The sequence below is a fragment of the Gymnodraco acuticeps genome, unplaced genomic scaffold, assembly GCF_902827175.1.
Source record: "Gymnodraco acuticeps unplaced genomic scaffold, fGymAcu1.1, whole genome shotgun sequence".
In the NCBI taxonomy this organism is placed as follows: domain Eukaryota; kingdom Metazoa; phylum Chordata; class Actinopteri; order Perciformes; family Bathydraconidae; genus Gymnodraco; species Gymnodraco acuticeps.
This window is the reverse complement of record NW_022991331.1, coordinates 224,961-240,000: the sequence shown is the minus strand read 5'-3', so window position 1 is coordinate 240,000 and position 15,040 is coordinate 224,961. Positions and strand designations below refer to the sequence as shown.

Below are 15,040 nucleotides of genomic sequence, written 5' to 3'. Positions count from 1 at the left end.
TTACTAAATAATACATTTACTGATAAGAGCTGAAATGCATTATATTCAACCTCTGTTAGTGTTAGCTAAGAACGGCTGCCAACAGCTAGCGGTGATTAGCTGTCCTCATGGAATTTTTACATTAAAATATGTAAACATTAAGACATACAGAGAATGATGCCATGGCACTTTTGTCAAACTAGGTCATAATGGTCCTAAATTACGACGGAGTATTAGGGCCACACTTAGAAGAAAAAAACAGAGAGATTTCGAGAATAAAGTCGTAACAATACGAGAATAAAGTCATAGTTACGAGAATAAAGTCGTAATATTACGAGAATAAAGTCATAATTACGAGAATAAAGTCGTAATATTACGAGAATAAAGTCATAGTTACGAGAATAAAGTCGTAACATTACGAGAATAAAGTCGTAACATTACGAGAATAAAGTCATAGTTACGAGAATAAAGTCGTAATATTACGTGAATAAAGTCGTAATGTTACGAGAATAAAGTCGTAATAATACGAGAATAAAGTCATAGTTACGAGAATAAAGTCGTAACATTACGAGAATAAAGTCAGAATTACGAGAATAAAGTCGTAATAATACGAGAATAAAGTCATAGTTACGAGAATAAAGTCGTAACATTACGAGAATAAGTCATAATTACGAGAATAAAGTCGTAATATTACGAGAATAAAGTCGTAATGTTACGAGAATAAAGTCCGTTACAAGAATAAAGTCGTAATATTACGAGAATAAAGTCGTAACATTACGAGAATAAAGTCATAATTACGAGAATAAAGTCGTAATAATACGAGAATAAAGTCGTAATAATACGAGAATAAAGTCATAGTTACGAGAATAAAGTCAGTTACGAGAATAAAGTCGTAACATTACGAGAATAAAGTCGTAATATTACGAGAATAAAGTCATAGTTACAAGAATAAAGTCGTAATATTACGAGAATAAAGTCGTAATGTTACGAGAATAAAGTAATAATTACGAGATTAAAGTCGTAGTTTCATAAGTGACTTGAGAAGCGGACTTGGAGGAGATTGTCTCCTTTCTGCAGGAGGAAATGGCTGTTTCTGGCCGACTACATTACATTGCATTTAGCTGACGCTTTTATCCAAAGCGACTTACAATAAGTGCATTCGACCAACAAGATACAAACTTGAAGAAAACAGAATCATATAAGTACATCAGGTTTCATGGAGCTAAAACATTTCAAGTGCTACTCAACTGGCTATAGATAAGCCAGTCCTTTGTTAGTATATCAGTGCTCTGTTAGTAATTATTTGTTAGTACTTCTATCGCTCGAAGTGGAGTCGAAAGAAATGAGTTTTCAGTCTGCGCCGGAAGATATGTAAGCTTTCTGCTGTCCTGATTTCAATGGGGAGCTCATTCCGATTCCACTACAAGGCTATCGTTCGACTCCTTCTGGATCCAAAGCCTTGATTACAAGTCTCATTGTTTCTTGTGAAACAACAAATCCCCTTTGAACAGCTCGTAGATGTAACCAACAATAGCCTTGTAGTCGGCCAGAACCAGCTATTTCCTCCTGCAGAAAGGAGACAATCTCCTCCAAGTCCGTTTGGTTCTTTCTTCGAAATAATAGACATAGTTTCTTGCACAACCTTTTCAAAGTTCTAATACTTATGATAATCTGATGCTGATGTGCCAAAAGATGAAGTATTTAGTTATTTGAGAAACCTAAACTAAAGTACTGCTTCACAAGATGCTCCACATTCCTCATTTTATTGCAGGACGCTGCTGTTGTCTCATTCTCAAGTCACTTATGAAACTATGACTTTATTCTCGTAACATTACGACTTTATTCTCGTAATATTACGACTTTATTCTCGTAATATTACGACTTTATTCTCGTAACTATGACTTTATTCTCGTAATATTACGACTTTATTCTCGTAACTATGACTTTATTCTCGTAATATTACGACTTTATTCTCGTAACTATGACTTTATTCTCGTATTATTACGACTTTATTCTCGAAATCTCTGGGTTTTTTTTCTAAGTGTGGCACTAATACTCCGTCGTACTAAATAAATACATAAAATATAGGAATAAATAACAATTAGGTTACTAAATTGCTAAAATGCTTTCACAATTTATGACGCAAGGGTAAGATTGCTAACTCATTAGCTTTATCCATCATTGATTGATTTTTAACTGAAGCCAATCACTGTAGGCAGAGATGACAGGCATAGCAGTTAAACATATAACTTATCTAGATTAATACTGCTGTTCAATCAGTCATTAAAATAATATAGAACATTCAATCAATCATTCATTCATTCATCCATTAATTCCTTCATAGCAATGAATACTATAGGAGAGGTCAAGACATTGGTAGTGAGCATCAGGCAAAGCAGTTGCATGTGTGTATGTGTGTATGTGTGTACCAGGGTGCTTGTAATAGTGTCCCTGAAGGTGCGGGGGGAGATAAAGGTCTCCATCTTCAAGGTTTTTTGTATGATATTCCAGCCATCAGCTGCTGCAAACTGAAAGGCGGAGCGGCCAAAGGATGTATGGGCTTTGGGGATCTTTAGCAGGATGTGTGTAGCTGAGCGGGTGCTGTGTGGGGGGCGAGCGGAGTTGCAGTAATTGTGTGAGGTAGAAGGGGGGTGAGGCCTAGGACTGTTTTATGAACAAATAACAGCCAGTGGATGTTGCGCCTGGTCTCAAGAGAGGGCCAGTTTGCCAGAGAGTACAGATCACAGTGATGTGATCATTGGTGGCGAAACGGATAGCGGAGTGATACAGAACGTCTAAATGATCGAGAGCTCCTTTACACGCCGAGCGGTAGATGGTATCACCGTAGTCGAACAGAGGAAGGACAGTCATCTGGACCAGCGAGAGTTTAGCAGATGAAGTGAATCCTATATAGAAAGCTGAGTCTAGCTTTAACCTTGTTCTGAATTTTGGAGAGATGTTCTGAGAATGACAGATTACTGCCAATCCAGGTATTAGTGGTGTTCAGGTACAGGCCTCGAGAGATGTGACTGGATTCTCTGAAAACTATCCTGAAGGGTTTTCAGGACAGTATAAGTAAGTAAGGGCCAGCAGTGTACAGAATCGTGTCAGCATATAGGTGGATAGAGGAGTTGCCCACTGATTTCTCCATGTCATTTATATATATTGAGAATAGGATGGGTGCTAGGATAGAGCCTTGTGGTACTCCCTTAGAGATGGCTAGGGGCTGTGACATCAGATTGTCAGATTGTACACACTGGGTTCGCATGGACAGGTAGTTTTCAAACCAGGCTATCGATTGGTTAGTGACACCAATGCATCTAAGCTTTCCCAGAAGCAGTTGGTGATATACAGTGTCGAAGGCTTTGGCAAGATCGATGAAAATGGCAGCACAGTATTGTCTGGAGTCAAGGGCATTGATGATATCATTTAGGACTTTAAGAGTCGCCGTCTCACATCCATGACCTGCACGGAACCCAGACTGCATGTCAGATAGTATGTTGTAAGCCTTCAGAAACCATGTTAGCTGTTTGCAAACTAACTTTTCGAACACTTTGTAGCGTAAATGAGCCAATAATGAGATACGGTGATATTGGAACGGGCCATATATGCGTTATTTGTCATTTGAGGCTGTATTGAAAGTAATACTGGTATCAATATGGGAACAAATCAACTAACACTGTCCAAAGACGAAGTAGAATGAGCTCACGGTTCTTCATATGTGCAATATGTATATACTCCGTATATTTATATAAATGATGTGGGTCAAAGTATTGATGCCTCTGTACATCTATATGCAGATGATACTGTTGTGCACTGTTGCCCTTGCATTTGAACGTCTGCAGTCTGCTTTTGACACTTTTCAGTCACATCTGTTCCACCTTAGGTTGGTGCTAAATTCAGATAAGACAAAAGTCATGTTGTTTTCCAATAAGAAAAAGTTACCAACTGTTCTTCCCTGCATCATGTCTGCACAGCATAACCCCATTGAAGCCGTTAACACCTACAGATACTTAGGCATCACCATAGATGCAAATCTCTGCTTCAAAGCACATATTGACAATCTCTTAAGGAAATTGAAATTAAAGCTGGGATTCTTTTTTAGAAATAAGGCCTGCTTCTCCACAAGTGCGAGGAAACGGCTTGGAGCTGCCACATTTTTGCCGCTCTTGGACTACGGGGATGTTGTGTAGCTCACTCCCTTCATCTGCTGGACGCTGTTTACCATGGGGCTCTGAGGTTCATAACCAACTGTAAACCCCTCACACACTGTACGCTTTAGTCAACTGGACATCATTATCAATACGCAGATCACTGCACTGGTACAAACTCATCTATACCGCTATGCTTGGACTGCTGCCCCTCTACATATCACACAAACAGTACAGCTATAGACTACGATCTAAAAATTACATCACTCTGTCCGTCCCCTCAGTACACACGGTGCTTGGGAAAAAAGCCATATCATACTCTGCCCCCTCGACCTGGAACACACTTCAGCAGGAACTTAAGCTGACCAGTTTAAACTCATTTTAAAAAAGCTGGAGAAATCATCTGTGGGTGTTTGCACCTGCTATATCTGACTGTATATGGATTACAATGACTACTTTTTTTACGATGTTGTATTTTAGTGTTGCCTCTGTGTTTAGTGTCCTGTCTGTCTGTAACTTTGTGTGGTAGTGTTACCACTGAACAGGTCTCTCTTGAAAATGAGACCTTGTGTCTTAATGACATTTTACACCTGTATAAATAAAGGCTAAATAAAATAAATAAAGCTGTTACTAAGAGCTGAGCTAAAACTCAACAGGCCCGGGACTGCAGGAGACAGAATAGAAAGGAGAGGAACGGCAAACAAGGGTTAGTAGAGGACACAGCACCTCAGTGCCAGCATGGAGGGGTTAGGATTGTTGTCATTATGCGATGAAAGATGTCGCTCTTCACCTTCTCCGAAAGAGGAGAGCGCGCTCTTCTGTTTCCTAACACTATTGTGAGGAGGTATCAATTATGTCTGACAGAGGGGACAGGAGGTGACAGCCAACATGGCAAGACTAATGTGGATATGGAAATGAAGATGAATGAGATCTACAAAGCTGTGCAAAGGCAATTCTTCCTTCAAATCTATGTGATGGGGTTTTAAATGTTCTTCATGGGTCTTGTGTTTTTGTCGTTTAACAGAAATATATTTTACACAGGCAGGACAGTCAATACCTTTTTAAGTCATACAATTCCACTATTGATTTTAGAGATAAAGTACTGAGGAATTACACCGACAACTTTTTGCTAAGAAAAACTTAGATTTCTGGAGGAAGCTCTCCTTTACTTGGGTTTGTGACATATGGAGATACACTTGTGTTTAAAGGGGCCTTTTAATGCTAATTTTCAGGTTCATACTTGTATTTTGTGCCTCTACTGTGACATGTTCACATGCTTAAATGATAGAGTATTGTTATTAGTCTACAAGATACAAGTTTTGGCCCAATTTCTGACACACAAACCTATTTAGACTGGAAGTAAATGAGAGCTTCTCTGGGGAGTTTTGGGATCTCTGAAAAACAGACAACTTTTTCCAGATGAAAATATTCTTCAAAGTTGTAATCAATTATCTTATTTAGAAAAACAAAAGAACATTCTATTTTCTTAAGTTAATTCATTGTTGGTTCTGTATAAAAGCAAAATGAAACTTTTGGCATTGATATTTATAATTCAAATGATCAATGTGACCATGAGCATTGTTTGGTGAAAAACAATAAATCTGGATCAGCCTTAGAAGCAAACTAAATAAATGTAATTCCAAGCAGCTTTGAGGACATGATATGTATATTGACATTGTCCTCAATGGTATCAACATCCCCGGATGATTTCTTTTTCTTTGAGCTATCCAATTATAAGTGGGCATTAATAAATATCCTACATGTTATATTCTTTGAAAACAAGAGCAAATTAGATGTGCTTTATGTGCCTCAGACGGATCATGTAATGTAGCCATTGGTACCCAACTGGGAAGACAAACAATCTAATAATGTGGTGAATGATGTGCATCATTAGTATGGGGAGAGTCCGCTTTGACAGCAGCTGTCTAAGCCAGTCAACAAAGCTCAATCCACTTCATTTCCCCACGGCAAACATGCAAATCTTCTGCTGCGTCTCCAGCTCAGGTGCATTATTTGCTCAGGTGATAATTCAGGCACACAAGGACACCTGCGTCTGCGCTGCCCCAAACACTGCCAGTGACACCCTCTTGCTAATGTTGATGGATTAGTCTGCAAACTATGGTAATTCCAATTATTAGAGCTGGGCGATGACTTCCCCCGACATAGGCGGCCCAAACTAAAAATATCCCAAAGGCCAGCAGCCGTGTTTCGTCACCACGGTTCTCAGCTTGTTATTAAATCCTGCAGAAAGCAGTTGCTCTCGCAGCAGGGAGCCAGAGCCTTGGAAGATGCCCCTTCAAAGTCACCCAGATTTTCTTTTCGGAGGAGAGGCCAGGAAATATTCTGATATAGTAGCTTCCAACAGCTTCTACTTATCCACTTATCTCAGTGTCCTGTAAATATCACCCTCCCAGTATGAGCTCACACCCCCGTCGGCGACCAGGAGAATGTTCACACTCGCTATTTTCCCCTCGGCTAAGAAGCGGCCCGAGCATCTTCTTGTCCCCTGAGCTGCTGTTTACCCAGTTGAAGATTACATGGAAATGTCAGGTGACTGTTGGGTCAATACATGGCGTGTGCTGGGGGGAACTGAGGCCCAACAAATCAATCACTGACAATTAGACATATTTGTTCCCTTCAAGTGACTGCGCTACACTGTCGGGTCGGAATATAGATCTAGTATCTTAGATTTCCCCCAAGGTAACAGAGGATAAATTAAAATGGTCTTCTTCATCAGTATGCACTTGTCCTATAAGAAACAAAACAATGGAGCTGCTGTGTTGCAATTCAACCCGTGTTTCCACTGGAAACAACACCTAGTATTACAAAATAAATCTGCAAAAGGAAGTATGGAAACCCTCTGATGCAGAACAAGAATCATCAGAATAGTTGTTTATTTCTGGCCTGGTCTATTTTTTAGGTTATAGGTAGTCAGGTCCTTTCTTCTAGTTTTCTTATATGTACTTCGTTAAGCTTATTATTATTACTGGCTGCTGACTATTTAATACTATAACAATAATCTGTGAATAGCTGTGCAAAATACGTTTTTAACAAGAGGTAGTAGTGCAATTGAGCCTCTTGTGGCTGAAATAAGAATAACATCAAAACAATAACATATTTTCACCTATTACTGTTAAAAAAGTAATGTTATCCTGGAAAACCTTTTTCAACTGTTCTGAATAATTTACTCGTTTATAAATTATGTTTACGACCTAACTTATTTTCGCTCGTAGGCCTCTCAGGGCTTCCGTAAATAAGTCTATATTAGATTATAACATTAGATATCTGTTATCACTTTACTTTAAACCCACAGCCCAACCAAAAGCATCTGAAATCACGTCACCTAGCAACTGCAAACTGTTCTGACAAAGCATAAACACGTACGTGGTTTCTTATTTATCCATATGTATTCCCCCGTTTGCCTCCGTAATATAAATTAGATATAAGTAATGTGTTTAAATTCAGAGTGCATGGAGAAACTAAGGATTTAAGTCTTACAGTATATTAGGAACAAGAGGTAGTGATGCAGTGGAGCCTCTTGTGGCTGAAATGAGAATTACATTAAAACTAAATACAATGATAAAAAACAAATTCACTTATTAAAAGTTTTTTTTAAAGTAATATTAAAGGTGGGGTAGGTAAGTTTGAGAAACCGGCTTGAGATACACTTTTTGTTATATTCCATGGAATGCTCTTAACATCCCGATAGCAATGAATATCTGAAGTACTTTGACAAAAAATCCATAAAAAGATGTAATCTGTGGAAGCTGTAGCGCTGTAAAAAGCACGACCAATCATGTGAGCCGGCCCGGCTAAAGTAACTGGATGGCCTCCCTGCCTGTCAGCCTTCCATCTGTGCACAAACTGATCTCGTGCCCTCATTGGTCATGTGCGCGTTCGTGTGTGTTGGAGGAGGGGCTCTGTGAGGAAGTGGCAGATTTTTCGCACTCGAGCTGGTTTCTCCAACATTACCTACCCCACGTTTTTCTCTCATTGGCCTCTCAGGGCTTCCCTAAATTAGTCTATATACATTAGAGATCTTTCTGGAAGAATCTGGGGGAAATCACGTCACCTAGCAACTACAAACTGTTCTGACAAAGCATAAACATGTATGTGGTTTCTTGTTTTTCCATATTTATTCCCCCGTTTGCCTCCGTGATGCTGATGTGTCAGAATGTGCTGCAGCTCTACCTATGGTGGAGCGAGTGGGTTTGGTCGCGGGGGACCTTCGAGTGCTCGGAGGTGAGGGGGAGGCTGACTTGCCTGAAAAGAAAGACAGATCTTGTTGTTATCAATAGGGAGTTAGCTCGGGGGCGCTACGTTTCTACTGTTAGCACGCATGCTATTTTAAACAATTAGTAACTAAGTGTGAAACATGATCTACCAAAAACATTGTAACTGTGTTGATACCCAAGGTCTCGATGCCCAAGACAAATTTCTCCTAAGGGAGACAATAAAGCTTTATCTTATCTGTGATTTTATATCATCTTTTTTGATCTTTCATTTTAAAAAGGGATTCCTTCTTTTTGTTCATGATTAATAGGTAGAGGGATGTCTGATGCTCTTCCTGCGTTTGGCTCTTGAAGCATCATTTATTTCCGCAGCTTGAGTTAGACGTGTTGCACCGACTGCTGTTGCTGGGATAAAAGTCAATATTCGTTTACAGTCACTAATGAGCAAAGATTAATACGAATCTGTAATTAGGTTACTCATTAGCATTGCTAATTGTGAGGAAGCCACAAACTTTATCTAAGAAGAAGTTTTTCTAATGAAAGGAGGCATCAGAGTGCTCTCTGCTGATGGCAAGGGCAAACGGCAGACAAGGTCAATTATCTGCAGAGGAGCCACGCTTTTCTCCTTCTGTACTGGAAAAATATGTGTTTGAGAAACCCTGATGATTTATTCAGGCCTGTATCACCCACACCTGCTAACATGTCTACATCTAAAGCATGCACACGCTACTTACAAATAACTGGCATGACTGATACACATGTCATACCAACCCACGGCACATTAATGAAACTTATATATCCACATTGTATTTGCATGTATGACATGCCACAAACTCTACGTGAACACAGATCTACATACTGATGCCAACAGGGGAAGCCAGAGTGGAAGCTGCGAAGGAAAAAAAGGAATAAAGAAAAAAGGGACAAGCAATGCTAAGCAGACATTTACAATACACACTGTGTTCAAAGGCAGTGCTCAAAGCGCTTCTAGTGGCGTAAGAGAAAGCAGGACAATTAACAGGAACAACACCGACATGCACACACAGCGATAGCACAGCTGCGACTAATAACTTGGGAGTCTCGCACACACACATGTAACAGCTCCGCACATTTCTATACATATAAAATGAGTCCCGGTAATCACTTTCTTTTTTTGCGGCTGGCTTTTCAACATGCAAATAGATAACTCCTAATAGCCAATTAACTTTGTTTTCTGTGATTGTAAGGGTTTCTTCCAGTTAACAATAAGTAATCGCTCGAAGTGTGTCTCAACTTTATGTTGTTTTGTGTTCACTACCATGGGCTTTTGTCATAGTCTGTATTAACCCTTAAATGTACTTTTTGTCAACATTACATTCATATAACACTTTTATTACACCCATCTCACACTGTTATTAGACCCACACCTGAACTTTTGAAAGGACATCCATAACATTCATCTGTTTGCAACTTATATCAATATCCCAATGACTTGTATATAGACTATTCACTATTTCTACTATATTCTATTGTATTTTATTTACTTGCATTATTGTATCTGTTTTATTGTGTTGGAGGAGCCTTTGCCCTAAGATGTTCATCGTCATAACTACACTGTAGCTATGTACACATGACAATAAAAGCCTTGAATCATATTACACAAAAGCACCAGCAATATTGCAACCATTGTGCACTGTTATTAGACCGATATAACACGCATGTAACACCACTATTGACCGTAATTACACTGTTATTGCACCCATTTTACACATGGACACAGCCTGTCAAATGATTGGATCCCCCAGGATAGAAACCACTTAAGGGTTAAAAGCACCACCCAATTATTCATGCTGACAATATCTGTTGCTGCGGTCCATTTGGACTCAGGTGGAGTTTCCTGTTTCATTTCCTGTCCAGTCCAGTCTCTCATAACAGCTGCAGTCCTCGGCAAATGATCCGTAATTGAAAATTAAAGATTACATTATGATTACTTACCCAGCAACTCTTCTCATGATCACACAATTCACTATGAAAACCTTCAGTTTCCGCCCCTGCTCAAAGCAATTTGGTTTCTTAGCTGATTGTTTCATAGCTCACGCTCTCCATCCAATCAATAAGCTCTTGCTCTCTCATGACAGTGACAAATGAAAACCTCCACTGCACCCATATGAAATTGTTTATCCACAAAAAATACTTACATGGAGATATGAAAAGCTTGGCTGCCCAGGCATTGATCATATTCCGCTAGTTTTTGAAAAAAAGTGAAATGGTTTGGTCCCCTGCTTCTACTTCCTGAACGCCTCAAAGCCGTCTGTGTTTCCATTGTCTCCTTCGCTTATCCACACATACACCTCCCACTCAATTGCTTTCATCACTCACTTGCTTCCAGGGTGGTGGTGCACTCCTCGCTGCTGATGGGCCCGCAGCCCATGGTGGTGCAGGAGCGCAGGTACAGCTTGTATTTGCTCAAGGGCTCCAGGTCGCGCAGGATCCACTTGTTGGTGTCCGGGTTGCTGATGTTTACGGTCTGCAGGGGGCCCACTTCCTCCGTCTCGTTGACTGGATGTAAAAATAAAGAAAAGAGTAGGGCTGTCAACTTTTACACACGCAATTAATCTGGAAACGTACGAAAATGTACATTACTAAGTTTGAACACTAATTCCCCCTCTAATTCCAGTGCAGGTTGTCGTGTCAAAAGATCATATAATAATCATTTAAAACAGTGTTACTCAAACTTTTTCATACAAAGGACACTTAACTAATAAAAAAACACTGGCGGACCACCTAACCCCACAAATATCAAAAAACACATCGTTTTTCTAGAACAGATTACAAATCGCCTGAAAATGGTACAAACAAGTGGCAACATGTGTGACGAAGGTGTTGCACTGGGCTATACCATGCAATCGAAGGTGAAACTTAACCTCGCTCCATTGCGGAGAAATTCCCGCGAGTGCGGAAAACTTTTATTTATTTAAAATGTGAAACGTTACCAATATACTCACGGACCACTAGGGGGCGCTCACGGACCACCAGTGGTCGCGGACCACACTTTGAGAAGCACTGATTTAAAACACAGTCTTATTCTGATTGCCTAACGGCCCGTCCACACTACAGCTTTAAAAAAAGCTTGGAGCTGGGCGTGTCTGAAGCTCGACCAACAACCAATCACATGAATCTCCCACCCCTGACACACAAGCAGCGGTTTGATTGGCTAGAGCTTGTACTGGCATATGATTTGATTGGCTGACGCTTCCACCGAAAGCTTCAGAAGCTTCAAAAGTTGAACATTGCTCAACTTTTGCAGCCTGAAACGCCAGGAAAGCTCCGCTCTGCTTCCCACAATGCAGTTCGGAGAAAAGTGACGTCACCCCATTCAAAGTGAATGGGCAGGTGCGTTGGAAACCGTTTTTGAAGCTGTCGAAGCTGTAGTGTGGACGGGCCGTAAGGGTGGGACCAGTTGGCTTTTCTCTCTACTATATAGTGTGACTGTGAGCTGTGTTCGGGGTGCAGAACTTTTCTATCCTCTGAGGATGAAGTAGCTCTGTTCCTACATTTGGGATCGATTTCACTTGTATATTGACTTTCTTTATTACTTTATTAAATATAACAAAAGACAAACTTGATCGTCCATGAATCATTTATCAGTTTCTCTTAAGAATTTCCACCACACAGGTGTTTACCATTAATTGCATAGCAGTGATAAGGCAAAGAAGGCAGAGGAATTGGCACAAACTACACCTATTGCATTGAGTCTATTGCATTGAGTCAAGACCATTGGGCGTCAATAAGAACCATCACTACCTCGGTATCATGGCACAACTAATCCATGACAAAGGTTCTTTGATTAGTCATGATTAATAACAGATGTGTGTGACTAACGTGAATCCATTTTTAAATCAACTGACCGCACTAGAAAAGAGGTATTGCTAAAGGGCTGCACGATTACAAAATATATATAATCGTTTTTGTTTTGGCTGATATATCAATTGCGATATGATTCCTGATGTTGGATGGGTTAATAATTGTTGCATTATTATTCTCATTATCATTGAAAAACATATTACCACGTAACTAAACAAATGAGTTGTTCAATATGACATGTAGGATACTTCATTCAAAATTATATAAACGCATATTTAGCCTTAATAATATTGTGCTTCCTGCAAATGTAATGAGGTAGTCCAACTTGCAATTTCGATTTAAAGTTTTAACTAATTGTGCAGCCTTAGACTAATGCTCTGATGTAGATGTGCAAATGACACAGTAACTATCTGTATGTACGTACGGGGTATCCTGCCTTAAATAACATGTACATGGAATAAGAGAGTGGCTCATTTGCATTTACACGCAAACCGGTAAAAGTACAAGAAAACCGTTTAAAGTCTGAATACCTGCTCTCACAGTGTAATAAGGAAGGCTAATCGCTTTCAATGATTGTCCTTTGTCACTTAAGGGAGCGCCTATTAGCCGCCGTCCATCACCGATGCCTGACAGTCATCGACCACGCAGCACATGGCATTCATTGTGTGCTTAAAAAGTAACAACTCTAATGTTTCAACGGTACGCAGATTGATTTTGTGGGTAGTGGTGGTCTAATGGATAGTGAGGTGGGCTGAAGATCGGAGGGTTGTGAGTTCAAATCCCGTCTGGAACACCACCACCAGTGTGCCCTTGAGTAAGGCCCTTAGTTACTCCGGGGAGAATGTCCCTGAAATTGGTAATTGTAAGTCGCTTTGGATAAAAGCGTCAGCTAAATGAAATGTACATTTTGGGAATGCAACTAAAGGTGGACAGTAACTGCCCGTCCACACAGCGGCGTGCGTTGAAGCTTGCCGGCGGGCGTGTCTGAAACTCGACCAACAACCAATCACATGAATCTCCCGCCCCTGACACACAAGCAGCGGTTTGATTGGCGAGAGCAGGGGTGTCAAACTCAAGGCCCGGGTGTCAAACTCAAGGCCCGGTGGCCAAATCCGGCCCGCGACTTCATTTTATGTGGCCCAGCAAGAGCTTGCAAAGAATATAATACGTTTACATGCCACTTTACAGAAGCAGGTTGCCCATAAACTACATGTCCCACAATGCATCTCGTTTTGTGACATGCACACTGAAGAGACTTGTAATTATTTGCCCTGGACTTCTGCTTTCAGACGTAGTTAATTACTAAGTTATTATCCTATCCAATAATAATCAAATTCAGAGGCAATCATGTCATTTAATAAATTATTTTATATATATATTATATATTTATATATGTATATTTATATAGTTACAACCAGCCCTTTGAGTGCAACCTTTATGCGAATGTGGCCTGCGATGAAATCGAGTTTGACAGCCCTGGGCTAGAGCTTGTACTGGCATATGATTCGATTGGCTGACGCGTCTGCCGAGGCTTCAAAAGTTGAACATTGCTCAACTTTTGCAGCGAGCCACGCCAGCAAAGCTTTGCGTCGCTTCCCACAATGCAGTTCGGCAAAAAGTGACGTCACCCCATTCAAAGTGAATGGTGAAGCTTTCAACGCATGCCGCTGTGGGGACGGGCCGTAAGGCTGTGAAGAGCAATTACAATTACTTTCATTGGTGTGGCTAGTTGTTGTGTATTAGCTCTGGGCAGCATGCATATGAGAGATGTTGCTAGAACAATTACGAACACACCTATTTGTACAATCTATGGAAATAGAGAACGTCATGATAATATGACAGACATCCCTTTATTAGTAGTGCTGGATATAGCTCTTGTAGCATTTGAAAAGGAAAACAAGACTAGGCTGTTTCATTTTACAAGTCCCAGAATTCCTACTGACATCAGGTTAGGGTTAGGTTATACATATGTTTACAATATGTTATGTACTAGTGACTTTGGGATCTACTGTGAAACACTGAGCTGTTTTACACTGGTCTCTCTTTACTTGAAGCACACAAATTATCACTTTGCCTGTGATATTGAAATGTCTTCTAGTTGTCATCTGGACGTTTTTTGCAATGCCAGAGTTACGTAATTGTGCCCATCTGCTTGTTATGGTCTTTAGCGAAAGAAAACTTTTCTTGTTTGGCTAAATACGTCTTTTATAATGTAGTTTGTATTCAACAGAAACAAACAGATTGGGTCCTGCACAATCACAACTTGACTGGATTAGTGTTGTCACTGTGATGGGATCTCATTTCTCCACCAGGTAAAGCAGCACAGTGGGTAGGGAGGTGGCATTTATTTTGTTTGTTACAAAAACAAACGCAGCGGGTGCTCGGGTGACCTTTGCTGTGAAAGAGGTGCTACGTCTCTCTGGTACGGGGCAACCGGAACAATGACAGGAATGTATTGGTCTGCTTCTCTTTTTACCACCGACACCACCCACTGCTATCAGAAATCTCGATATATTTTTTTTATGTTGTTCTCGTTTTGTTTCCAGGGACAAAAACGGTAAATTGGAGGTGAATTATGCAATGCAGGCTGTGGCAGAGGAGAGGCCACAGAGCTTCACGATCCTGCCCCATGGATGGAAACTCTCAGTAATCTGGACACTCAGGCTCGACAGATGGAGCATGTGATCTTATGGAGAACTGGCTGAAGGCCGTAGACTTTGGCTCTTGCTCCAGACTTCAGACAACAAGGTTTCCAAATCTTCTTTGGCCCTGCTGGGCTAAATATGTTTGGCCTTGGTTAGTGTGACACAGACCAAGAGTTAGCAACGCTGAAAT

At 40.4% G+C, this 15,040-nt stretch overlaps 1 protein-coding gene across 1 annotated transcript in view; it reads right to left on the bottom strand.

Moving 5' to 3' along the window:
* The window catches only part of LOC117562559 (neural cell adhesion molecule L1-like protein), a 91,116-nt gene that overhangs the window by 8,469 nt on the left and 67,607 nt on the right, over positions 1–15,040 (bottom strand). Inside the window, 3 exon segments of the mRNA XM_034240409.1 lie at positions 8,322–8,393; positions 9,222–9,251; positions 10,721–10,900. Coding sequence (XP_034096300.1) covers positions 8,322–8,393; positions 9,222–9,251; positions 10,721–10,900 — 282 coding nt within the window.